This window comes from Xyrauchen texanus, chromosome 2 (assembly GCF_025860055.1).
Source record: "Xyrauchen texanus isolate HMW12.3.18 chromosome 2, RBS_HiC_50CHRs, whole genome shotgun sequence".
Lineage (NCBI taxonomy): Eukaryota > Metazoa > Chordata > Actinopteri > Cypriniformes > Catostomidae > Xyrauchen > Xyrauchen texanus.
The window spans coordinates 5595774-5622176 of record NC_068277.1 but is presented as its reverse complement, the minus strand read 5'-3'; the positions used below and the strand labels follow the sequence as shown (position 1 = coordinate 5622176).

Here is a 26403-nt window from a genome sequence, read left to right as displayed (position 1 = left end):
CTGGTAGTGTGATGTTTAGATTACATATGGCACCATGAGTTAAACTCCTATAAGATCTTGGATCTTTCGTGAAGGACAATCGTCCACAAGGCTCTTGCGTGTTGTCTCGTATCTGCAAGGAATTTACCAAGGAAACCATAATGAACCTACTTCTATAATGCATATAACATTGTACATCATGTATATAAATGCCTTAAAGTTGACTCACTTTGATGAAAAGAGCCAGTCGGTTTTCTTTAAAGGCGTAGAAGCTGAAGACATGATGATGGCCACTTTTTGTCAGGGGGACCAGGTTTCCAAAACAGTCTACAAAGATTGGCTTTCCCTCTAGTACCTATAATGCAAGAAAATGAACAATGACTTTAAGGCAGATATAACATGGATAGTTCTGATCAAGCCGCTGTAAAATCAAGTTAATTGCCGCAGTGCAGATGTTTGGGTGTTCAGGCCCTGTCCATCACTCACCTCCACATCTCGACTGCGTGCCACTTCTGCAAAGTTCTCTTGTTGCTCCAACGTTTTGTCCATTTTATCATCAGTCATACAGAAACAGCGCAATCGAGCCTCAATAGGGTCGTGCGTCTTGGCAAAGATGACAAACTTGGCCATGTATGGTACACAGATGATCTCTCGATAGACCTGAGTGGCAAAGTTAACCGACTCCTGCACCTGCCTGCAGTCTATCAACCAGAATCTGATAAGGCAAATATAAATCGGGGACATTGTTATGTAATAATTGTCTTGGCATCAAACACGATTTGCTTTCACAATAGGACCATTCCTTCTTGGATAACTGGTTGTAAATGCTGTAAATCTTAAATTACCATAATGACATAAGTGCAATACTAGGACCCTATTTGGATACTTAAGCCACACTAACAATTGATGAATTTCATTGCATATAATAAACTATCACGTTTAAGGAAACACTGCTCCAGAACTGCCTGAAACGCCTGGTTTGCAGTCCAGCCATTCCATCCGTAACATACCGTAGCTACATCACTATGTAACATATTTGCATAATGCCCGCCTAAGAGCTACTTCAGTAATGGCAAGGGGCGTTACATTTCCAACACACGCTCCAAGTGCTTGACCAATCACAACAGACTGAGCCAGCTGACCAATCAGAGCAGACTGGGCTTTTCGGAAAGTGGGGATTTATCCTGTTGATACGCAATGCCCCCGCACTCGGTGGTGACGTCACTCTGCTTACATTTAATATATAATTTACAGGTTATAAATGTAATTAATGTTACATTATACATCTTGTCAAAGGTCAAAGGGTTCAACATTGATATCAGATCTCTGTTTCACGATAGCAATGCTCCAGAAACAGCAGCTGAGTTATTTGTGCAGGAGTACAAATGAAAACATGCGATATCAAAACGGGACTTTTATTATGAAAACACGATCGCCAGATGAATCCAGTTCAACACACTCGGGTCAATCGTCCACGACAAGCGTTCATTGACAAACATCCAACAGCACTTTTTGTCCATAAAAGTGATAAATCTGAGAAATATTGATTTACTCTCCATTGTTTACATGAGATCTCGCCTTCGTCATCGTTCTTCAACAAACTGCGATCTGAGCAGCATTCATGTTGTAAAACTGTTTATGATCTGATATATTAGAGTCTCATAAACAAAACCAGCCATCTCCAAAGTCTATTTTTAAAATGTGGTGTAGTTTTATTCATAATAGTCGAGCAGTGCAGTCAGATTTAGTGTTGACTTTGAGAGGCGGAGCTTAATTTTACTCTGAACGCTTCCAGCGATTTTACAGAGATTAAAGCTGCAGGAACTCATTTATTATTCGATCATCTTCAGATTTGAAGCGTAACTTCTTTAGACTGGTGACTTTGAGAACATTGTATTTCTGGGTTGTCTTGGCACTTTTATAATTTTTTTTTTATAAAAACATGTTCAGCACAATATATATCCATATATTAACTTTAAAAAATAAAAACATATATTAATTATATTAAACTTGGGAAATAAAGCCCAAAGTGTCTTCTTTCAAAAGATACAACTGTGTCCGTACTCCAAAGGGTCCCGTAAATACAACCATTTATGTTCATGTATGTCATTTTCATGGTTTGTGCTCAAAACGGGGGCGTTCATCAACAGGTTAAAGAGACAGGAGCTAAAACAGAGCGTTTCAGACAGAGGGTGTAAAGAGGTGCTGCAGCAATGTACAGTATGAGAAAAATAATGTGTTTTTGAACATGTACACCTACTCTAGTAGACCCCCAAATAAAGAACCTGTAAATGAGCACTATATTATGGGCTCATAACCTCCAGTGTGCTGTCGGTCTGCACAGTTTGAAATGCACCTTATTTTCATCCAACTCCATATAAAGCCTCTGAAAGCAACAATTGTCAGCATTTGGATGAACCCATTGATTCTCAGTGTGATAATGCACATGAAATACTGCATAAAAAATGGCATATCGGATGAAACTAGCGACTCAAACAGGTTTCGAGGTAAAAACACAATTCGATTTCTTACCAGATGTAGTTTTGTTGGCGTTTCTTCCGAAGACAAACTCTGCTGTGATCTGCGCCATGTTGTTTTGTCACATGACTTGTCATATGCCGAAAGTTTAACCCTTTACTGACAGCACAGAGTCTCCTGAACTGAGATCAGTCGGTTCAATTTCATTTAAATGATGCCTTGTGTGTAGCCAAGCCAAAATACAACGTCCGTGCATGTGCACGCGGGGTCGCACGAAGGTTAAAATAAACAGCAAATGGTTTCATACTTTGATAACTAACACAACGCCATTCATACATTTATTTGGGTAAATGTGGCTTAAATTTTTAAATACCTCACTCTATACATGTTAGAAATGTATGCTAGCTTTTGAGTGTATAGTACAGATACCTGGCAGATACATTTGTTGTAAAGGACACACAATCATTGGTAAATGTTAATGGTGTAGTCCCAGTGATATCCTCCCACTGAGCAGGTGTAGTCCCACCTACACAAGCAAAAAAGACAAGGTTTTGGTTACAAAATGCATAATGTTGTTAAATAAAGACTTTTCAAAGGTTTTGTTGTTTTCATATTGCTAATCGCAGGGTTGGTGGTTCGATTCCCGGCCCACATGACTCCACATGCCGAAGTGTACTTGGGCAAGACACTGAACCCCAAGTTGCTCCCAATGGCAGGCTAGCACCTTACATGGAAGCTCTACCACCATTGGTGTATGAATGTGTGTGTGAATGGGTGAATGTCACAGTGTAAAGTGTACTTTGAATACCGTTAAGGTTAAAAAGGCGCTATATAAGGGCAGACCATTTACCATGTAAATGTTGAACATTTTGACAAGCTTATGTTGCACTGTCGGGCTGGTCGAGACGCTTAAACAAACAGATGGTAAACATGTCTTGAGTCACAGTTTTTACACTTTTCAGGTAATTTCCGAAAGTAGAAATGGCTTGCATAAAGTTTACTACATATTAAGTAGGAAAAGTTGAATGTATTCAACATTCGAAATGACACATTTCACCTTTATTGGATGTCTCGCAACATATAGAGCATGCAAAGATAATGCATGTGCATGTGTGAATCCATGTGTACTTTCTCACCTGTGATGCTGCATAACAAGCGTAATGTAGGTGTATTGCCGCCTCCAAACCCGCTGTGGACTGGGTCAGCAGAGCTCTTCGGGACAGGGATCGTCATGGTGATGGGTTTATGAAACTTCCTCCTTCGAGGCTCCAGAGTGACTATAGGACTGAATGTGGCTTTATTACCCAAGATCTTCCTCACCACATCCGCACACATAGGCTGAGACTGACCAAAGTACAAAGATCGCAATGACAATTTTAGTCCTGCACTAGCAGTCAAATGAATGGACAAACCTAATAATTCTTAACTATTACCATTTTCAACATTTTAGAATAATAGTAGTCATCAAAACTACAAAACAACAAAAAATACTAATAATTAAAAATGATATATATATATATATTGTTTTTTTGGGCTTCTTCAAAGTAGACAACATTTGCCTAGACTCTTTACATCAATTAACCAATATATAATGAGCAAGAGAGCTGTGGTTCTGAATACCAGCTCTGATAACATTGTCCACGTTACCTGCAGGCCAACACGGATGCGTTTAGTGAGCGCCCCCTCTGGGAACACAGCCTGGACTTGTAGGACTACTGTACTGCTCAGAATTCCACCTTCTGGACCAATAAGATTACTGTCCTGTTTGATGCGCGACACCACTGCAAAGTACTGCGGAAAATCTCGAGTGATGATGCGACAGATGCGCTTTCTCTCCAGCTCCTCCGGTGGGTCAAGTCCTGAAATGAATGATGGACATACAGAGTGGCCAATGAGAGGAGGACTATTCAGAGAAGTGCAAAGGGATGCATACGACATAGTTAACTAAAAATACTGCACTCACTAATTAAAATCATACATGAACAATACTTAACCAATAATATAAATAACATTTTCAATTGCAATTTGCAGGCAAATAAATTCAGGAAATAATGTAACTTATTACATATATAAAGAGGTATAATTGCTTAGATTCAAAAAGAAATGTTACTTTACTTGCTACTCCCCAAAAAAGTACTCTAATTGCATAATGCATGTTTCTTGTCGCATGTAACCACCAACACTTTTGTTTAATACTGTGCAGCTCAATGTAAGAAATGACATTGCTTAAACCTTAAGCTAGTTAAATGTTTTATGTTTGTACGTAGCCAATGTGTTGTACTCGCCCTCATCCATGCCGTTGAGTATCTGGTTGAGCTCTTCTTCAGTGTACTCGCAGTGATGCTCTTTCCAGCTCTCTCCCGTCTCACTGCGTAAGATCACCAGCTCTCTCTCCATCCCTCTCAGAGCCGCAAAATGAGGGATCTCAACGATCACCGGCCTGATACCCAGCACATAAATATCATATTTAAATGCACATCAATTCATGCTGCAACTAAGGGTAGCTCACAAATGGCAAAACAAATGAAAAAATACACAAACAGTTGGGTACAAACGGTCAACTCAGGAAGCTAAAGGAAATATAGATTATTTGTGAGATTACAAATGACCAATGCGACATCACTCCACATGCTATATCTAAAGCATGTTGCTTTCATCATGAACTTCACAAACTTATGAACATTCATGATGGTGCAGTGTAACAATCAACAAACAAGTGAAACAATCATGACTAATAAGGTTGAATCTCATGTAACCCGTTATTAACATGTTCAGGTCATATTTCACTCTTTAAATAAAACACAAACACAAAACACAAAATATTAAGCCTACAGCATGCTTGGGGAAACCATCAAAATATTTTGGTATTGCAATATTATAGTATTTAGCCCATTCACATTATTGTAATGCAAAAACTTTAAATATTAAAAATCATAAAAAATTATAATTCTAGACATCATGTAAGTATTTAATCATTGCAGTACGGTATTCATTTACGATAATACCTTAAAAACAAATATTACAGTAAAGACAATCTAATAACAATCATATTTGACAATTAGATAATTGTCTATTGGAGTGGTGGTGGTGTATTGGAGTGGTGGTGGTGTAGTGGTCTAAGCACATAACTGGTAATCTGCTATCTGTTAATCAGAAGGACACTGGTTCGAGCCCCACACCCACCACCATTGTGTCCTTGAGCAAGGCACTTAACTCCAGGTTGCTCCAGGGGGATTGTCCCTGTAATAATGGCTCTGTAAGTCGCTTTGGATAAAAGCGTCTGCCAAATGCATAAAATAAAATAAAAAAATTAAAGATAAAAATGTTTGTCAAGACAAATTTTGATGTTGGCTTGAGAAATCCTAGCCTGAAAGTTTATAAACAGACAGACATACTGATAGCATGTTTTTAGTATGTTTTAACACGTCGCTATGCATTGCTAGCATGTGTTAGCATGTTTTTAAAATGTTTTAGCACTTCACTAGTTGTTGCTAGCATGTGTTAACACAATGCTAGCATGTTTTAACACATTTTAGCACTTCGCTAGGTGTTGCTAGCATGTTTTAGCACATTTTAGCACTTCGCTAGGAATTGTTAGCATGTGTTAACACAATGCTAGCATGTTTTAACACATTTTATCACTTCGCTAGGCGTTGCTAACATGTTTTTAGCACGATGCTAGCATGTTTTAAGCATGTTTAAGCACTTTAGTAGGCATTGCTAACATATATTAGCACAATGCTAGCATGTTTTAGCACATTTTAGCACTTTGCTAACATGTTTTAGCACATTTTAGCACTTTGCTAGGCATTGCTAACATGTGTTAGCACAATGCTAGCATGTTTTTAGCACATTTAAGCACAAGTCACTGTGGCATGCTGCATTTTCGTATGTCCGATAATGGAATACAATAATCAGTTAGAAAAGATAAAGCACGCTATTCAGGATTAGTCTTAAGGTTTGTGCCGAGTTTGGTGCATGTAGCTTAAAAGTTAGAGTCAGCAAGTTTTGTCTAGGAAGAATAATAATAAGTTTAAACAGAATATCTGTATGTTGGCTTTCTCAAGCTAGAAGTTCAAAATCTGGACGCATTACAGTAATGAGAATGGGGGAAGGGGGTGTCTGCTTAATTGATATGAAAAATCTGTTATTGTTAGACAAAATATAATTAGTAATTTTATTTCTTTTGACTTTAGGAAAGACTTTAGGGTGAAATGTGACCTGGAAATATTTTCATGCGATTCACCCAAAAAAGGCAAAAACGACAACTTACTACATTGCCCCTATGATACCATACATCACCTTACAGAGGCAACACAAACACTTCACAATGAATATAACCAAAACTACACAAATAAAAGAATATAACAGGAGGACGTGGGGTGAAGGACTGGCATCCATTGACTGTTTCATTTGTGTCACTCCTACCCCAAAAATTTTGTCCCTGGTGGCCCCAGCTGAAGAATGCGGCTAACCAAACTCTCGCCCTCATTCAGAGGGGGCGGGGCAGTAGGGAGGTGGAGCTTACTGTCATCCAATAGCAGCAGTGAGAAAAGAGAGCATAGGTGACATATTGTCGGATTTGATTCATAAATACCCTTCATTTAGAAAAATGGGAAATCGACTGGAACAAGTAAAAGAAAAACAACAACAATTGCTCTTATATCTATTTTAAATAACATTTTGTTGGTACTTAGACAAGAGCTAGTATGTGTTCAGAATGGCATACTACTATTTCTGCAGTATGGAGAATGTATACTTCGCACAGTATGTAAATGATCTGCAGACATGGAATACTTGGATGGGCTTCTACTTTTGTGTTCAGAATACAACAAAGCACATGCCTGGAAAACTGTATCACAGAATTCAATGTGCTCAACTTGAGTTTCTATTTAAAGTGTGACAAATGATCCAGAACCATCCACGATCTTCTTCATGACTCACTATTTTATTGGACCGGCTTCTTAAACTGAATCGCATTTACGCAGAGATTCGTTCCGCTCATCTTTCCTGAATGAGGCCGTATGTGGGTCACACCTGAACTTTATTAATGTAGACACCATCCATCCACTTACTGTTAGTCAATATGGAAAAACATTCAAATTATTCATGGAGCGTTTCTAGAAGGATCCATTGGCAAAATGATTTAAATATATTGTTAGAAAAGTAAAAAAAAAAAAAAAAAAGGTGTTATTGCTTTATTAAATGAGGAAAAGCAGGTAGATCATCATCCATTTAGACAGAGGGTAAATAGAGCATACCTTAAATTACATGCCAAGACTGCCGTATATTATTGCATTGAATAGTTCAAACCGGTTACATTGTAGACATTAAAACTTCCAGCTATTATTGCAAAAAAAAAAAGTTGCTAATAACACAACCAGTATTCTGTATATTTATAGGGGTGTTTCTTTAACTACGGGCACGTTTAGCACTTTCACACCAAGTGTGCCGCACAAGCCCTCAAAAGTGAAGCCAAAACGTCTTGATCGCCCCCCGGTGACTGGTCCTAGTATAGGTCATAAACCCCGCCTCCCCATGTTATTCAACGGGACGTGAGACCAACTAAACAACTAAATTACACTTCACATATCTTTTTTCCAAAGATAGAAACGACAGTAAATGACAGTAAATGACAATCACGTTGATGTCATTTCAAGTGTTTGTTTTCAAAATAAGTTTGTTTTTAGTTATTTGATGCTATAAACACGGTGCTGTGACATCATGATTGACAGCTGTGATTGACAGGTTCTCTGAGCGAAGTAGTCACTGAAGCACCAACTGACTATTTTTCGGGATCTTCGGAGGTCTGAGGAGATTGGAGCTTTAAATTTAATATCTAAATTTCTATAATTAATTATTTCACACCGTCATAAGTCAAAAGTAAAAAGTGCAGGGGCGTGTGCTTGCGATTGATTCAGCAAGAGTGAGGGCGGGGCCTTGATTTCGCGGCTTTACTTCCTGCTCACTACTGCGCAGGTCTGGTCCCGAAATCGCAACTGCGCAGACTCAAGTCCCAAGATGTCAGCGCCATATCGGGACACTGGCGGCTTCAGTTCTCACCGATGGAAAACAGCGAAGGGGCGTCGTCCATCTTTTTTTACAGTCTATGTTTCACACATGCATCATATGAGATTTATTTCATTTTTCTGAAAGTGGAAATGACACCCAGTAAACAAGGGAGATTTAACTTGAAAAACGTTATTTCGGCAAAATTGTTAGAGTGGAGGAAATGAAGCCACATCTGTGAGATAGTTGTAATTAAAAAAAAAAATTATAAAAATAGATTTTTAAAAAGTTTGCTTATTTCACTATTTGCTTTGATTATCATATTTACATTTTTCTAATGGATTTCAAAGTTCAATATTGAACGTCAGAGTCTGGGACATCCCTAAAACACAATCAACCCTTACATGAAAGTGCCCAAAGTTGAAGAAACACACATATTTATTTATTTATTTTGTCCCCTTTTTATTCCCAGTTTGGAATGCCCAATTCCCAATGCGCTTTAAGTCCTCGTGGTGGCGTAGTGACTCGCCTCAATCCGGGTGGCGGAGGACGAATCTCTGTCAATCCGCGCATCTTATCACGTGGCTTGTTGAGCGCGTTCCCGCGGAGACACAGCACGTGTGGAGGCTTCATGCTATTCTACGCGGCATCCACGTCCAACTCTCCACGTGCCCCACCGAGAGCGAGAACCACATTATGGCGACCACGAGGAGGTTACCCCATGTGACTCTACCCTCCCTAGCAACCGGTCCAATTTGGTTGCTTAGGAGACCTGGCTGGAGTCACTCAGCACACCCTGGATTCAAACTCGTGACACCAGGGGTGGAAGTCAGCGTCAATACTTGCTGAGCTACCCAGGCCCCGAAACACCCATATATTATTATTTATTTATTGTGGTACGACCAGTTAAAATATTAACAAGGCGAGTAAATCTCTGAGCAACTGGTCCAGTGTTCAGTCCATCCTGTGGTTATACAGTTCATATTACTAATTCCAGATTAAATTATCTAACAGTTGCTTACCCAAGAAATTGGGCTCCAGAGGGTCCCACCTCGATCAGCCTGCTAGCCAGACCCTCTCCCTCCATCACTGGGGGCATAGTCGCCAAACGGTGCCTTTTCACCAGTCTACAGGTGACCCGAGTAGGAGCACTGCATTTCCGCGGTGGAATGATGATTCGAAGGCCATTGTGACGGCACCCTCGCATGGCACCTCCACGGGCGTCCACCATGAAGCTGACCAAGAAACTACATAAAGGGTACATGATGTTAGAATGGATTTGAAAATGAGACCCAAATTTCAGATTAAGCTTTAGTAACGACACAGTTTGCACAACACTGATGAAAACAACAGACATGTTTGAAATGTAGTCATAAAGATCATGATGCTCAACTGCATCATGAACATTAAATACTTGACACAAATATTATCAACTGAAATGTTTAATGTTCATGCAAACACTCGCTCACACACACGCTCGCTCACACACTCACACATGTGCGCGCACGCACGCACACACACACACACACACACACACACACACACACACACACACACACACACACACACACAATACCAGCGGGAAATATGATTAGGAGATGCAATCCTGGTGGCACAACATGCATGGCAAACAAAACGCACCCATGTTTATGTACTTTAATGTCATTTTGGCAAAGTGATTAGAATAATGAGAACCCACTTATGGTGGCGCACTGCTGTGATAATGCACAATCAGCTATTTAAAAATATAAAGATAAAATATTTTATTCAAATCAAAAATATGCTAAATACAATTATAAATAAATATGTATTACAATTATGCATTTAATTATTTAAATTATTTAAATAAAATTAAAATGATTTGTTAATAAAATGTGTCTTGTTTGCTCACTTTTGGAAGTTAGCCAAAAATGTCACAAAATGTAATATGTCAACATGTTAGTGTCCAAGACGTTTTTGGGGAATTACAAATATCATTCAGATGACTTCCATCTTGCAGTGCCTGTTGGCATCTCTGAGGGTTCATCAACCAAATGATGTTCTAAAATGTTATCAGGGTCCCCACACCTTTAATAACTTCTGGTCTAGTTTGTGTTTTCCAGATGTCAGGTACCAATTGTAACCAAGCTAACATAGAGCCCTATCTAGATATTAAACAGCACAGCATAACTACAAAAATACACACAATACAGAAAACAAGGTGGTAGTCAGCGTTAGCACTCGCTGAGGTACCCAGGCCCCCGACTGAAATCCTGATATTTTGCATTAGCATGGGAACCCTGTACTAAACTCAGCTTTATTCCACACCAATGTTTTTATCATGGAGTGGTGGTGGTGTAGTGGTCTAAGCACATAACCGGTAATCAGAAGGACACTGGTTCGAGCCCCACAGCCACCACCATTGTGTCCTTGAGCAAGGCACTTAACTCCAGGTTGCTCCGGTGGGATTGTCCCTGTATTAAGGGCTCTGTTACGCCAAATGCATAAATGTAAATGTAAATGTAAGACTTATAATGTTCCACGTTGCATTGCAAGATGATACAAAATCAACGTTCCCAGTGAGGAATGCAGTGAAATAGGATGAGGAGGTCAGAGGTCGAATGACACACAAAGTCACCTGCTGTTGTCATTGTTATGACATGGAGAAGAACAGCTGAAGACCAAAAATAGCATTGAGAAAGAAAGAGAGAAAGAAAGAAGATGAAAGAGAGAAGTTTGATAAATAGAGTAACTTAAAGGAACTAATTAGTAACAAGATTCAAGGCCATCATCCAACAGGATTCGTGTGTCATTAAAAAAAACAACATTAAATGTTTGAACAAAATATTTGTGAATATTTTTCAGGAAAACCTTGTAATGCCAAGAACAAAATATTTAAATGTGAAAAAAAATTTGTCAAAATGAAACACCGTTTGCAACAGATTTCCATCTGTAATGTGATGTATAACAGGATATTCAACAGGGACAAAACGAATGGACAGGTGGGATATTTTTTAATAAGAACAGGAACATGTATTAAGAAAGTAATGTTGCATTTAATACAAATTTATGTGCGTGAGAGCGTGTTGGAGTGAGTGAGTGTACGAGTGTGTGTGTGTGCGTGTGTGCGTGTGTGTGAGAGCGTGTGTGAGTGTGCGTGAGAGCGTGTTGGAGTGAGTGAGTGTGCGAGTGTGCGTGTGTGCGTGTGTGAGCGTGTGAGGGAGCGTGTGTGCGTGTGAGGGAGCGTGTGTGCGTGTGTGAGCGTGTGAGTGAGCGTGTGAGCGTGTGAGTGAGCGTGTGTGCGTGTGAGTGAGCGTGTGAGCGTGTGAGTGAGCGTGTGAGTGAGCGTGTGTGCGTGTGAGTGAGCGTGTGAGTGAGCGTGTGTGCGTGTGAGTGAGCGTGTGTGCGTGTGAGTGAGCGTGTGTGCGTGTGTGCGTGTGAGTGAGCGTGAGTGCATGTGAGTGAGCGTGTGAGTGAGCGTGTGAGCGTGTGAGCGTGTGAGTGAGCGTGGCGTGTGAGTGCATGTAGTGGCGTGTGAGCGCGTGAGTGAGCGTGTGAGTGAGCGTGAGTGCATGTGAGTGAGCGTGTGAGTGAGCGTGTGTGCGTGTGAGTGAGCGTGTGTGCGTGTGAGTGAGCGTGTGTGCGTGTGAGTGAGCGTGTGAGTGAGCGTGTGAGTGAGCGTGTAGTGAGTGAGTGTGTGTGAGCGCGTGTGAGTGAGCGTGTGAGTGAGCGTGTGAGTGAGCGTGTGAGCGTGTGAGTGAGCGTGTGAGTGAGCGTGTGAGCGTGTGAGTGAGCGTGTGAGCGTGTGAGTGAGCGTGTGAGTGAGCGTGTGTGCGTGTGAGTGAGCGTGTGGAGTGAGCGTGTGAGCGCAGTGAGTGAGCGTGTGAGTGGCGTGTGAGTGAGCGTGTGAGCGTGTGAGTGGCGTGAGTGGCGTGTGAGCGTGTGAGTGAGCGTGTGAGTGAGCGTGTGAGTGGCGTGTGGCGTGAGTGGCGTGTGAGCGCAGTGAGTGAGCGTGTGAGTGAGCGGCGTGAGTGAGCGTGTGAGTGAGCGTGTGAGTGAGCGTGTGAGCGTGTGAGTGAGCGTGTGAGTGAGCGTGTGAGTGAGCGTGTGAGTGAGCGTGTGAGTGAGCGTGTAGTGAGCGTGTGAGTGAGCGTGTGAGTGAGCGTGTGAGTGAGCGTGTGAGTGAGCGTGTGAGTGAGCGTGTAGTGAGTGAGTGGCGTGTGAGTGTGCGAGTGAGCGTGTAGTGGCGTGTGAGTGGCGTGTGAGTGAGCGTGTAGTGCGTGTGAGTGAGCGTGTGTGCGTGTGAGTGGCGTGTGAGCGCGTGAGTGAGCGTGTGAGTGGCGTGTGAGTGAGCGTGTAGGCGTGTGAGTGAGCGTGTAGTGGCGTGTGAGTGAGCGTGTGAGCGTGTGAGTGAGCGTGTGTGCGTGTGAGTGAGCGTGTGAGTGAGCGTGTAGTGAGCGTGTGAGTGAGCGTGTGTGCGTGTGAGTGAGCGTGTGTGCGTGTGAGTGAGCGTGTGAGTGAGCGTGTGAGTGAGCGTGTGTGCGTGTGAGTGAGCGTGTGTGCGTGTGAGTGAGCGTGTGTGCGTGTGAGTGAGCGTGTGTGCGTGTGAGTGAGCGTGTGAGCGTGTGAGTGAGCGTGTGAGCGTGTGAGTGAGCGTGTGAGTGAGTGAGCGTGTGAGTGAGCGTGTGAGTGGCGTGTGAGTGAGCGTGTGAGTGAGCGTGAGTGGCGTGGAGTGAGCGTGTGAGTGAGCGTGTGAGTGAGCGTGTGAGTGAGCGCGTGGAGTGAGCGTGCGTGTGAGTGAGCGTGTGAGTGAGCGTGAGTGCGCGTGTGAGTGAGCGTGTGAGTGAGTGAGCGCGGTGAGTGAGCGTGTGAGTGAGCGCAGTGAGTGAGCCGCGGAGTGGCGTGAGTGGCGTGTGAGTGAGCGCAGTGAGTGAGCGCGTGTGAGTGAGCGCAGTGAGTGAGCGTGTGAGTGGCGTGTGAGTGAGCCGCGTGTAGTGCGTGTGAGTGAGCGTGTGAGTGGCGTGTGAGTGAGCGTGTGAGTGCGTGGAGTGAGTGCGCGTGTGAGTGAGCGTGTGAGTGAGCGTGTGAGTGAGCGTGTGTGCGTGTGAGTGGCGTGTAGTGCGTGTGAGTGAGCGTGTGAGTGAGCGTGTGTGCGTGTGAGTGAGCGTGTGTGCGTGTGAGTGAGCGTGTGTGCGTGTGTGCGTGAGTGAGCGTGAGTGCATGTGTGTGAGCGTGTGAGTGAGCGTGTGTGCGTGTGAGTGAGCGTGTGAGCGTGTGAGTGAGTGTGTGTGAGAGCGTGCGTGAGAGCGTGTGTGAGTGTGCGTGTGTGAGCGTGTTGGAGTGTGTGAGTGTGCGAGAGTGTGTGTGTGTGTGCGTGTGTGAGCGTGTGAGTGAGCGTGTGAGTGAGCGTGTGAGTGAGCGTGTGAGTGAGCGTGTGTGCGTGTGAGTGAGCGTGTGAGTGAGCGTGAGTGAGCGTGTGAGTGAGTGTGTGTGTGTGTGCGTGTGTGAGCGTGTGAGTGAGCGTGTGAGTGAGCGTGAGTGAGCGTGTGAGTGAGCGTGTGTGCGTGTGAGTGAGTGTGTGCGAGTATGTGTTGGAGAGCACTCCTATATCTTTTTCATACCCTGAATGAGCGGGACTTGAGGAGAGCGCTACATTATCCAGGTTTTCATTTTCCCAGCTCAGTCTGTTCGAGTCTTTTTCATTCTGTCTTGCTAGAGAAGACACCTGGAGTGGATCAAGGCATTCCTGTTAAAACATAGCTAAAAACTAAACCATTTTAATGTAATTAAGAAATGAACCATAATTCAAGAGCACAGAGAGTCAAAACTACAAATAAATCTGAATTTCTTTTTTTTATGTGCACGTCAGAAAGATGATCAAAAGTTAGCAGCAAACACCCACTATTATGAATATTTAATCAAAATGTAAAATTAATAAATGGTATAACTTTAAACCCTAAAAATTCCTAATTTTAAACATAATAAACTTATTTTTGTGAAATGGTCTTTCTTTAAAATAAATGCCTCTTGGTTCAATATTTTAAGAACTAATGCAATAACTTTCACACATTTTTAAGTGTGGCTTAAGCGTCCAGTATTAGTCAAAAACATGGATAGAAATGTTTTGTCAAAATAATAATAATAAATAAATAAATACATTTGTGAAACCTTGTACCTGGTTAGCATAAATCATATCTTCCATCATCCCATAATGCCTTGTTGGGTAGTAGCTCTGGTGAGTGGGTGTGTAGGATCTGTCCAAACTGATGACAAACATGAACACAAAATCAACTAATCGGTTATCAGTTGGAATGGCAACATTATTACACAAATCTGTATTCATAGCAAACTTTGTCATCAATATCATCAATATCATTCCATCTATTAGCAACTACAATTCTCAGCATCTATGACACTTTAAAGAATATCAAAATAATAGTTATAAAATGACACACTGATACACAGAAAGTGTTTTCCACATACCTTTGTATGTGACTGTGTTAGCATTAGCGGAAAAGATATGACAATTAACATTAAGTTATACTTATGAAGGAAAGTCATTTAAAAAACAGGAATAATCCTGGTTCAATGCAATTTATGATTTTAATGTTTAGAAAACTTTACATATACAATTATAAACTTTTTAACTATATTTTACTATACAAATATACTTTTTTACTGTATAATTTAAATGCTTAAACAAAAATACAAGCTTCACATTTCTGCTTTTAAACCTCGTCGGTTCAATCGCCCCATAGACTTTCATTATAAGTGTATTACTGTACACATGATTTTCTTTAGTTTATACAAACTGGGAGATTTTTGTGATAATCGCTAGAATGCCACAGAAGCCATCAATGCATCCCAAATTGCATTTAACTCTGCATATTCACTCTACGGTTACAATGTGTACAGAACAAAACAGTGGCAATTATATAAAATATTAAATGATGACAAATTGGCTCTTGGAAAACAAATATAACCCTATTTATCATCTCCATATTTCATAGCAAAACGAATCTACCTGTCAGATTGTTCTCCCTCTAGGCTGAAGCGCAGGTAGTTCATGCCGTCCAAGTATTGACCAGGTAGAGAGTCGTCTCCCAAATCTCTCAAATCCTCAGCCCTCAAGTACTCGCCACCATCACCTGTCATTGTGTCATCACCTGGTGCACAGATGTTAAAAGACCTTATAACGGTCATTAAAAACAAATGCATTGAAAAGCACTCTCCCAATAAAGGCATTATTCAATCTAAAACCTGAGAGATGCAAGAATGTGTATACACACAATTCACTGGTCCTTCATTCAAGCCATTTGCACTTGTTGAAAATTACATGCATACTGTCAGCAAAGCCTCTATGCTTTAGTATCACAGCAAACTACATTGCAGCAGTTCTAGAGCATTACAATAGAGAATGAAGCTAGATGAAGCAGTTACGCCACAATTGTTATGAGTGGCCAGCAGGGGCAGTGTTTCTAGCCTGTGCTGCAAGCCAATGCGCTGAAGATGACATACTGTAGAGCAACAGTGGAGTTTGGCTGTCAGTAGCGTATTGGCTGCCTACAGTGTGGAACAGTGAGAAATAACAACAAAAATAGAGTATAGTACTTTCAAAAGAAATAGGCAATAGCAAAACAAGCAGCTGTAAGTCTGTAGCAAACTGAGATAGATGCTCAAACTACAACTCTTGTTATTTGACAGCATTTTTGTGGCTTTAAGTCCATGTCTCTAAGTTCTGAGGCTTGCTGTTCAGATGGTGAAAGAAGCAGGGGACCCTTCATCTAAGTTACAATAATGAACAAACACAATCTGTTTTAACAAATAACACACACATTACTGTATTGTTATTGTACATTAATACATCTGTCAAACATTATGAGTGTAGGTTGGGAAAAGTACGTTATGACGTCAACAAAAACTACTAAGTGTCACGAGTTGAAAAACCTGACATCTAATTAATGTAATGAGTTTGGAGGTGTGGGTTAGAGCTACTTTGACTTATATAAAGCACTCAAAAATGTTGAGTTTGCCATTCACAAGAAACATCTGCTGACGTCAACCATGCCTTGCAAAAAAGAGATCTCAGAAGACCTACGTTTGCTTTGCATAAAGCGGGAAAGGGTTACAAAGTTATCTCGAAGAGCTTAGATGTGCCAGTTAGATCGACCAGTTATCAAATCCAAGGGTTCATTACTTTTTCCACACGCTGTGAATGTTTAAGGGGATGTGTTCAGTAAAGACATGAAAGATTATTATAATTTGATGGCACATTGTGTTTGTCTATACGTATGACTTTGATGAAGATGAGATCACATGACCAATTAATGCAGAAACCTGCTAATTCACATACTTTTTCTTGCCACTGTATATTTATAAAACATGCTCTGTAATGATCCAACAACATCCAACTGGTTCTTTTTTTACTTTTGCGAAGGTAGCATGTTCATGACAACATGCTTATTACTAAACAAGCACGCTCTTGTGTTGTCGGTCACCATGATTGATCCTTCTTTGAACTTCACAGAGTATCGTTCACTGAATATGGCTCAAATATCTCATAATCAATAGTACAGATACCTGAAGTACAAAAACATCTATACATATAGTCATTGTGTTTCAAGTACGCTGCAACATTTAGTCAGTCATACAGTCAGGTATCAGTCAAGCTAAACAATCCCAATCCATGCCATGCACACTTGTTGTCTTTACGACTATAATCAACATTATTAAACCACCACACTATTGCACACAATGGCACTAGGATACCTTCAAAATCAATGGAGTCATCAGACATAGCTCCATCATCTACATGTCTTGGTACTGCAGGAAATGTTATGTTTAATACACACTGAATACCAGATTACAACTGAAAATGGGTCAGGCGATGCAATGCCAATATATTTGAGGAGATCAATGGGGAGCTATCGATTGATTAATTGATTGATTGACTGATTACGTATTATTTGTTAGCACTCACCCTCTTCGTCAGACACATCAAGCACTTCTGTCATGGTTTCTGGCACATTTAATTTGTGTTTCTCGGTCACCGTCTACATGGAAGTAAACATACATTATTATCATCCGGTAATAATAACCACAATGTGTCTATTATTACTAATGCACATTTTATGAATATTTATATTTCAAGTAAACTTGCCGTTGTCGTAGTGATAATCTCCTCAGTGACCACCCTTAGTGTGTCCACCACAGATATGTAACCGAGGCGACGGGCGATAGCCAGAGCTGTGTTTCCATTCTACATAATGCAGCGAGAGACATCATCAACACAACAGGTAAATGTGCATGTGTACTGTATGTGTGTACTGTATGTGTGTTAATGTGTTTGTATTGCCTCACCACAGTGACGGCATTGGGTTTGGCTCCATTTTGGAGTAAAACATTGATGATGTGTGTGTTGCCTTGTTGTGCAGCCTGATGTAGCGGTGTGTAACCATTCTGACAAGACAAGAGTGCAAATTTAGACTTCAAAATATCCCTAAAACATCAGTTTTTTAATAAATACATATCATGCTTATTTAGAATGCATATTTCGTGTTTCTTCATTCAATTAGCATAGTATAAAAATAGATACCTTTGTCTTAGCATTGACACTCGCCCCGCTCTTCAACAGAAAGTTAACAATCTTAGCATTTCCATAGTGACAGGCGACGATTAGAGGCGTGTATCCCAACTGGAAGAGATTTCAAATGTATCATTCACCAAGTCAAATTGATCAAAGGTTTTCAACTGTTTGATTTGGAGGTACAATAATGCTTCACTTACTTTGGTCTGTTGGTCAAAGTTGGCACCGTGCTTGACTAAGATCTCGCCAACACCGACTTTGTCTTCTTGGGCAGCAAGATGGAGTGGAGTAAGTCCGCTCTGAAGAAAGCATGAAAAACATGAAACAATCACAACAGAGATGGAGACGTTCAATGGCTCAATATGAGAGTAATATTGTTGCTCTTTGCTATATACAAACAATTTTAGAGTATGCATCGAGAACATTGAGGATTGACAAAGATCTGCATGATGCACTTGTTCAATATCTTTATTTTTCTGTAGTGTGTTACCGTCTTTTCATATACAGTATGGTAACTTTAGGTAAAAAGGAACCATGCGGGATACATGTTTTTCAAGCTGCTGATCAAATGTTTGTAAATCACCATTTAGCTGCATGTTAAGACATATTTAGATGCACATTCCAAGATTTTCAACCATTTAATCATGACAATAATAAAAGCCTTTTTGGTGTTATAACAGTTGCAATAGAAACGACCAACTTAAGAGGTCTGACGACGCGAAAAGCCCCGAGTAGATTATAAGAGTGGCCATCTCGTAAGTACAGAAATTCTTGAGGCTTGAGGTGAAATATCAGAAAACTCAAGGTAAATATCACTTGTGAGCAGAATGTTTCTATTGAGTGTAATTTCCAATCAAGCTGTAATTTTGCAAAATTGCAAAAAGTGTGAAAATATTTCATTCTGTATTTAGTAAACATAGCATTTTTGCTAGGAAATTTGCCTTAGCAAGACAAAAGAGTCAGCCACTGTATTCAAATATCGTAAAAAATGTCATTTCCGTCACCACTGTTTCAACCACGATCTTCCATTAAACACAACACAGAATTTTAGATGTTCAGAGATTTTTAGAGATTTTTCATGACTTTCAGATTTAAAAAAAAAATGTTCTGCACTTATATAGCGCCTTATTAACCTTAGCGGTATTCAAAGCGCTTTACAATGTGACTCATTCACCCATTCACACACATATTCACAGAGCTGCCATGCAAGGTGCTAGCCTGCCATTGGGAGCAACTTGTTGTTCAGTGTCTTGCCCAAGGACACTCCGGCATGTGGAGTCATGTGGGCAGGGAATCGAACCACCAACCCTGCGATTAGTGGCCGACCCGCTCAACCACGTGAGCCACAGCAGCCCAATGACAAATGACAATGTGATGGATGCACATACACTGTTCAACATTGCTAGTAGACCAATTAAAAATATTAGTGAGAGAGTGAAAATGTTTTTAGAGAGAATTTACTTTGTAGAAGTCCACAGTGCTTAAAGTACCTAAAGCTGAAGATTTATATTTTCCATTTACTGTATCAATATTCTCAGTTAATTTCATGTCAGTATTAACTGTTTTGATTCTAAGTCATCTCAAAGTCATTCACCTTAGTGGGTACATTGACATTCTCTTCTTTCTGCAGAAGCAGAACAGCCATCTCACTGTGACCCTCCTGGGCAGCCAAATGAAGTGGGGTCACCCCTTGTTTGGTCTGTATGTTGGTCTCAGCTCCATACTGCAGGAGTGTGCTGGCGATTTCCATCTGATTCTTCTTGGCTGCAATGTGAAGTGGGGTGTATCCATTCTACATGAAGAGAGAGTAAAGAAAGGGCCGAACATAATGGTGCTGTAACTAGAGATAACTGAACTACAGCATAGGACAAAGAAAGAAAAATTCACCTTTTCAATAATTTTTGAAAGGGGAACACATCCACCTTTCAAAAAATACAAGTGGACCCACATTATATTAGGTGTCTTCAACAACTATGTAATTAAGCATTTGATACAATGTACTTTTTATGTACATCTGTGCTGTTGCAATGTAATTACATTTAAAGTACCTGCATTTAAATACATTTGTAGTTACACTAACCATTAATGCCAAATCTTGCCCTAACCCTACCCATAAACCTTAACCAAACCCTACCCAAACCCTTAACCTAACCCTACCCATTACCCTTGCCCTAACCCTACCACTTAAACTAACCCTACCCCCAACCCATAACCCTTAACCTAACCCTACCACTTAAACTAACCCTACCCCTAACCTAACCTAACCCTACCCCAACCCAACCCCTAACCCTACCACAACCCCTAACCCTTAACCTAACCCAAACCCAACCCCTAAACCTTAACCTAACTCTACCCCTAAACCCTAACCTAACCCTAACCCTTACCCTACACCTAACCCTTAACCTAACCCTACCCCAACCCTACCCCAACCAAACCTCTAACCCTTAACCTAACCCTACCCCAACCCAATCCCTACCCCTTAATCTAACCCTACCCCAACCCAACCCCTAACCCTACCAACCCCTAACCCTTAACCTAACCCAAACCCAAACCCTTAACCTAACCCTACCCATTACCCTTAACCTAACCCTACCACTTAAACTAACCCTACCCCCAACCCAATCCCTACCCCTTAACCTAACCCTACCCCAACCCAACCCCTAAACCTACCACAACCCCTAACCCTTAACCTAACCCAAACCCTAAACCTTAACCTAACTCTACCCCTAAACCCTAACCTAACCCTAACCCTTACCCTACACCTAACCCTTAACCTAACCCTACCCCAACCAAACCTCTAACCCTTAACCTAACCCTACCCCAACCCAATCCCTACCCCTTAATCTAACCCTACCCCAACCCAACCCAACCCAACCCCTAAACCTTAATCTAACCCTACCCCAACCCTAACCCAATCCTTACCCTACCCCTACCCCTCCCCTACCCTTACCCTACCCCTAACCCAACCCCATACCTTAATCTAACTCTACCCCAACCCTAACCCTACCCCTACCCCTAAACCTAACCCTCCCCTACCCCAACCCTTACCCTACCCCTAACCCAACCCAACCCCTAAACCTTAATCTAACCCTACCCCAACCCTAACCCTACCCCAATCCTTACCCTACCCCTACCCCTAAACCTAACCCTCCCCTACCCCAACCCTTACCATACCCCTAAACCTAACCCTACCCCTACCCCAACCCTATCCCAATCCTTACCCTAAACCCTAACCCTAAACCTAACCCCACCCCTAAACCTAACCCTAAACCAACCCTAACCCTACACCAATCGTTACCCTAAACCTTACCCTACCCCAACCCTCACCACAACCCCTAAACCTACCCGTACCTCAACATTACTAGCAGCAAAAGCGAATCTTGTGAAAATCGTACAGAACAACATCTAGTAACTAGTTACATTACATTGTATTGTATGTATTTTAATGTTAGTACATAGTAGTTAAAGACTCCTAATATAAATTGGCACCCGACACGCGCACGCGCGCCTCATCTATCGCTAAATGACTAATGTTTTGTTAAGATGAAGTCATCTCACCTTGGCTGTGGCATGGGGAGAGGCCCCCTTGTCCAAAAGCAGGAGCGCCACCTTCTGGTTATCATAGTGAGCAGCGACATGTAGAGGAGTGAGACCGTTCTGCTGGGATGAGGGGGTCAAGGTTATGGGAGGACTGTTAGCATTGCAAAAGCATTAAATAAAACACAGTCATATACAAAATAGTTAATAACAAAAAGCAATGTTAACAGGATCGTTACTATGTGTTAAAGGAATAGTTCACCCAAATATGAAAATACTGTCACCCTCATGTCATTCCATTGTGTGTTCTCTGGGAATTCAACCCATGAGTTTGGCATTGCTTTACCAGCTGAGCAACAGGAACCCCTTAAGGTCCCAAACCTGTTTGACTTTCTTCCTTCCATGGAACACAAAAGGAGATGCATCATTGCATCTTCTCTCCATACAATGCAAGTAAATGGTGACTGAGGCAGTCCTTTAGCTTTTGTGTCATCTCCCCTTTATGTTCGATTGAAAAAAGAAAGTCATGTGGGTTTGGGACAACGTGAGGCTGAGTAACTGATTGATTTTTGGATGAACTATCCCTTTGAATGTGAGGTTATCGTCTATATTAGAGTGCAAGCTCGGGAGCAATCAAGACCTGGTCCCTTATTAAAGAAAAGAGGAAGAAAACAATGTTCTTTTCTTTTTTTTAAAGAAACATTTTTTTGTTGTTGTTATCATTAAGTACAACTTTGCTTACCAGTGCTCTTGCAGTCAACATAGCCTGAATGTGCTTCTTTTAAACAACATCCCAAGAAATTATATTAATTAGGCTTTTTATGATTTATTTTTCAAATAGTACTTTTATGGTTTTATAGCTAAACATAAAAACACAAATATTCCTGTACAAACCAATGTCAATACAGGGGCTCGGTGTCAAAACGTAATGAGCTGCCGTGCTCTCTACATAGGCTGCATACTTCTAAGGTAACATCCTAACCAACATGGAACCTCATAAGCGTGTCCGTGGTGAACCCTTAAACGCTTACCTCGGGTCTTTATTGACCAGGTACCACATTCCACCCCCTGTACCCCATCCATTTAAGTAAGTAAAAGTGTATAGGGTCAATAGAGACCCTAGGTATGGAAGAGTGACAGGTTTGTTCTTTTTTGCACTTTCATAAATTATATTTGTATTATTATTTCATATCTATATAATAAGTCACAAGATATATATTTCTTTGTTTATTACTAGAGGCATGAGGCTATTTCTCTTTGATTTTCTGTGCAACAATAAATAAAAAACAATTTTGAATTATCATTATTTCATATGTGTGCACACACAGACTAGCGGCCAAAAGTTTGGAATAATATACAGATTTTGCTGTTTCAGAAGGAAATTTGCACTTTAATTCATCAAAATGGCATTCGACTGTTCACAAAGTATATTCAGGACATTACTGATGTAAAAAAACACCATCACTATTTGAAAAAAGACATATTTATCAAATCTAGACAGCAGCATCACTCCAACACCTTATCCTTGAGCAATCATGCAAAATTGATAATTTGGCACAAGAAAATCACTTGCCATTATATCAAACACAGCTGAAAGATATTTGGTTCATTAAATGAAGCTCAACATTGTCTTTGTGTATGTTTATGAGTTGCCACAGTATGCAATAGACTGGCATGTCTTAAGGTCAATTAAGACCTTAAGACATGCCAATTATTCAATTATTAGGTCAAAAAATGGCAAAAAAGAAACAGATTTCTCTAGAAACTCATCAGTCAATCATTGTTTTGAGGAATGAAGGATATACAATAAAAAGAAACTGCAGATTTCATCCAAAGGTGTAACTACAGTCTTCAATGACAAAGGACAACTGACTCTAACAAGAGATGTGAAAGAGATGCGAAAGACCAGATGCTCAACTAAACAAGAGAATAAGTACATCAGAGTCTCTAGTTTGAGAAATAGACACCTCACATGTCCTCCGCTGACAGCTTCATTGAATTCTACCCGCTCAACTTCAGTTACATGTTCAACAGTAAAGAGAAGACTCAGGAGGACTTATGGGAAGAAGTGCAAAGAAAAAGACACTTTTGAAACAGAAAATCATAAAGAAAAGGTTCGAGTGGACAAAGTAACACAGACATTGGACAAGACAGCCACATCTATGGCAAGTACTACAGGAAGTGTGGGGTGAAAGGTCAAGTTCTACAGGAAGTGTGGGGTAAAATGTCACTTGAGCATCTGGACAAACTGACAGCTAGAATGACAAGCATCTACAAAGCTGTCATTGCTGCAGGTGAAGGATTTTTTGATGAGAGTTTTAAGACGTTTTTTCAAATTGTAATAGTAATTTTTCACATTATTAATGTCCTGACTATACATTGTGATCAGTTGAACGCCACTTTATATACACTCACCTAAAAGATTATTAGGAACACCATACTAATACTGTGTTTGACCCACTTTCGCCTTCAGAACTGCCTTAATTCTACGTGGCATTGATTCAACAAGGTGCTGAAAGCATTCTTTAGAAATGTTGGCCCATATTGATAGGATAGCATCTTGCAGTTGATGGAGATTTGTGGGATGCACATCCAGGGCACGAAGCTCCCGTTCCACCACATCCCAAAGATGCTCTATTGGGTTGAGATCTGGTGACTGTGGGGGCCATTTTAGTACAGTGAACTCATTGTCATGTTCAAGAAACCAATTTGAAATGATTCGAGCTTTGTGACATGGTGCATTATCCTGCTGGAAGTAGCCATCAGAGGATGGGTACATGGTGGCCATAAAGGGATGGACATGGTCAGAAACAATGCTCAGGTAGGCCGTGGCATTTAAACGATGCCCAATTGGCACTAAGGGGCCTAAAGTGTGCCAAGAAAACATCCCCCACACCATTACACCACCACCACCAGCCTGCACAGTGGTAACAAGGCATGATGGATCCATGTTCTCATTCTGTTTACGCCAAATTCTGACTCTACCATCTGAATGTCTCAACAGAAATCGAGACTCATCAGACCAGGCAACATTTTTCCAGTCTTCAACTGTCCAATTTTGGTGAGCTCTTGCAAATTGTAGCCTCTTTTTCCTATTTGTAGTGGAGATGAGTTTTACCCGGTGGGGTCTTCTGCTGTTGTAGCCCATCCGCCTCAAGGTTGTGCGTGTTGTGGCTTCACAAATGCTTTGCTGCATACCTCGGTTGTAACGAGTGGTTATTTCAGGCAAAGTTGCTCTTCTATCAGCTTGAATCAGTCGGCCCATTCTCCTCTGACCTCTAGCATCAACAAGGCATTTTCAGCCCACAGGACTGTCGCATACTGGATGTTTTTCCCTTTCACACCATTCTTTGTAAACCCTAGAAATGGTTGTGCGTGAAAATCCCAGTAACTGAGCAGATTGTGAAATACTCAGACCGGCCCGTCTGGCACCAACAACCATGCCACGCTCAAAATTGCTTAAATCACCTTTCTTTCCCATTCTGACATTCAGTTTGGAGTTCAGGAGATTGTCTTGACCAGGACCACACCCCTAAATGCATTGAAGCAACTGCCATGTGATTGGTTGATTAGATAATTGCATTAATGAGAAATTGAACAGGTGTTCCTAATAATCCTTTAGGTGAGTGTATACGCATATATTATACATGTCATTCCTTACTTAAACTGGCACAGCTGTTTCAGCGATTGACATTACTATTTGAAAAAGAAACAATGTGGAAGTAAACTATAGGAAGTGTAACACATGAACAGTATGACTTGACCATCATCATTTGGGTGTGCGAATGAAATCATGCAAGTTGTGCATCTATTTAGACTCAAAAAAGTGCAAGAGAAAATACTAATGTGTAAAAGTAATGAATCCTGTTCTAGATTTGTCCTGATTTGTTGCATTTTCTCTTTGATATATATGAAAAATAAAACATCAAAATATATATATTCTATTATAAACTTTACACTATCTGGGCATTTTATAGGTCCATTTGTGATAGATATAAGTGCAGGGTCTCTAAAGACTTGAATATGTAAGAGTGTTATGCATTAAAGGGTTCACTTCTACATTATTGGGCAATATTTGCCCCCTGAATTTTGGAGGGTATTTATAACTTTGAGGACAATTTGTCCATAACCATTTAAAACTGTCTCATCCATTTATGTCAAATACTTTATTTGTAATAATATGGAATATATCAGGAATATAATGCCATACAACTATGACTGTAATACATTATTTATAACTATATCAGATGTTACAAATAAAAAACAGAAGAGTTCATTCCAAGGGCTTATTTTTCCCCGCACCACATTTTGAATAAGGGGGCATTTTTGTTATTTTCGGTGCCGATTTTTGCCCCGAGTCCCCCAAAGTTTCTGACCCTGCTCATAAGTGACATTCCGCAACACGTCATACCAGACATGTCACAATGCATTATGGGATATAAGCAACGCCGCCTTAAAATTGTGTCAAAACAACACTTCTTTAAAAAGCATCATTTTTATGCCCACTATTGGGGACGGCTTCACATCAAGGGAGCACTTACGATGCCTTAAAATGCTGTCTAGGTAGGCAGCTCACTTGGTTTTGGTGCAGAGCCTTGTAGTCTTAATGGTCGAATAGTCTATTTTTAACAGGGTTTTTAGGCTTTTTCTCACCTTTCCTGCTGAGTCCGGAAGGGCCAGTCGCTGCAGAAGTAGTTTGGTCACATCCAGGCTACCGTACTTTGATGCCACATGTAAAGGTGTAAACCCTTTCTGTACATGTTTAATTGTAAAACAAAAAAACAAACATAACTAAATAAATTTTTAGCATACTTTGCACACTAACCTCACTGAAT

The 26403-nt window shown here is 40.9% G+C and overlaps 1 protein-coding gene across 1 annotated transcript in view; it reads right to left on the bottom strand.

The window, feature by feature from the left end:
• LOC127619352 (ankyrin-2-like) overlaps window positions 1–26403 on the bottom strand; it is a 132025-nt gene that overhangs the window by 41355 nt on the left and 64267 nt on the right. Inside the window, exons 17-37 of the mRNA XM_052092251.1 lie at window positions 26222–26320; window positions 21590–21688; window positions 19626–19823; window positions 18232–18330; window positions 18041–18139; window positions 17806–17904; window positions 17606–17704; window positions 17426–17498; window positions 15470–15611; window positions 14621–14708; window positions 14067–14170; window positions 11084–11119; window positions 9489–9713; window positions 6886–6984; window positions 4743–4897; window positions 4105–4316; window positions 3594–3801; window positions 2887–2983; window positions 466–694; window positions 209–334; window positions 1–112 (exon numbers count right to left, since the gene is read on the bottom strand). The exon at window positions 1–112 is cut by the window's left edge and continues 11 nt beyond it. Coding sequence (XP_051948211.1) covers window positions 1–112; window positions 209–334; window positions 466–694; window positions 2887–2983; window positions 3594–3801; window positions 4105–4316; window positions 4743–4897; window positions 6886–6984; window positions 9489–9713; window positions 11084–11119; window positions 14067–14170; window positions 14621–14708; window positions 15470–15611; window positions 17426–17498; window positions 17606–17704; window positions 17806–17904; window positions 18041–18139; window positions 18232–18330; window positions 19626–19823; window positions 21590–21688; window positions 26222–26320 — 2698 coding nt within the window. The remainder of the gene's footprint in view (window positions 113–208; window positions 335–465; window positions 695–2886; window positions 2984–3593; window positions 3802–4104; window positions 4317–4742; window positions 4898–6885; window positions 6985–9488; window positions 9714–11083; window positions 11120–14066; window positions 14171–14620; window positions 14709–15469; window positions 15612–17425; window positions 17499–17605; window positions 17705–17805; window positions 17905–18040; window positions 18140–18231; window positions 18331–19625; window positions 19824–21589; window positions 21689–26221; window positions 26321–26403) is intronic.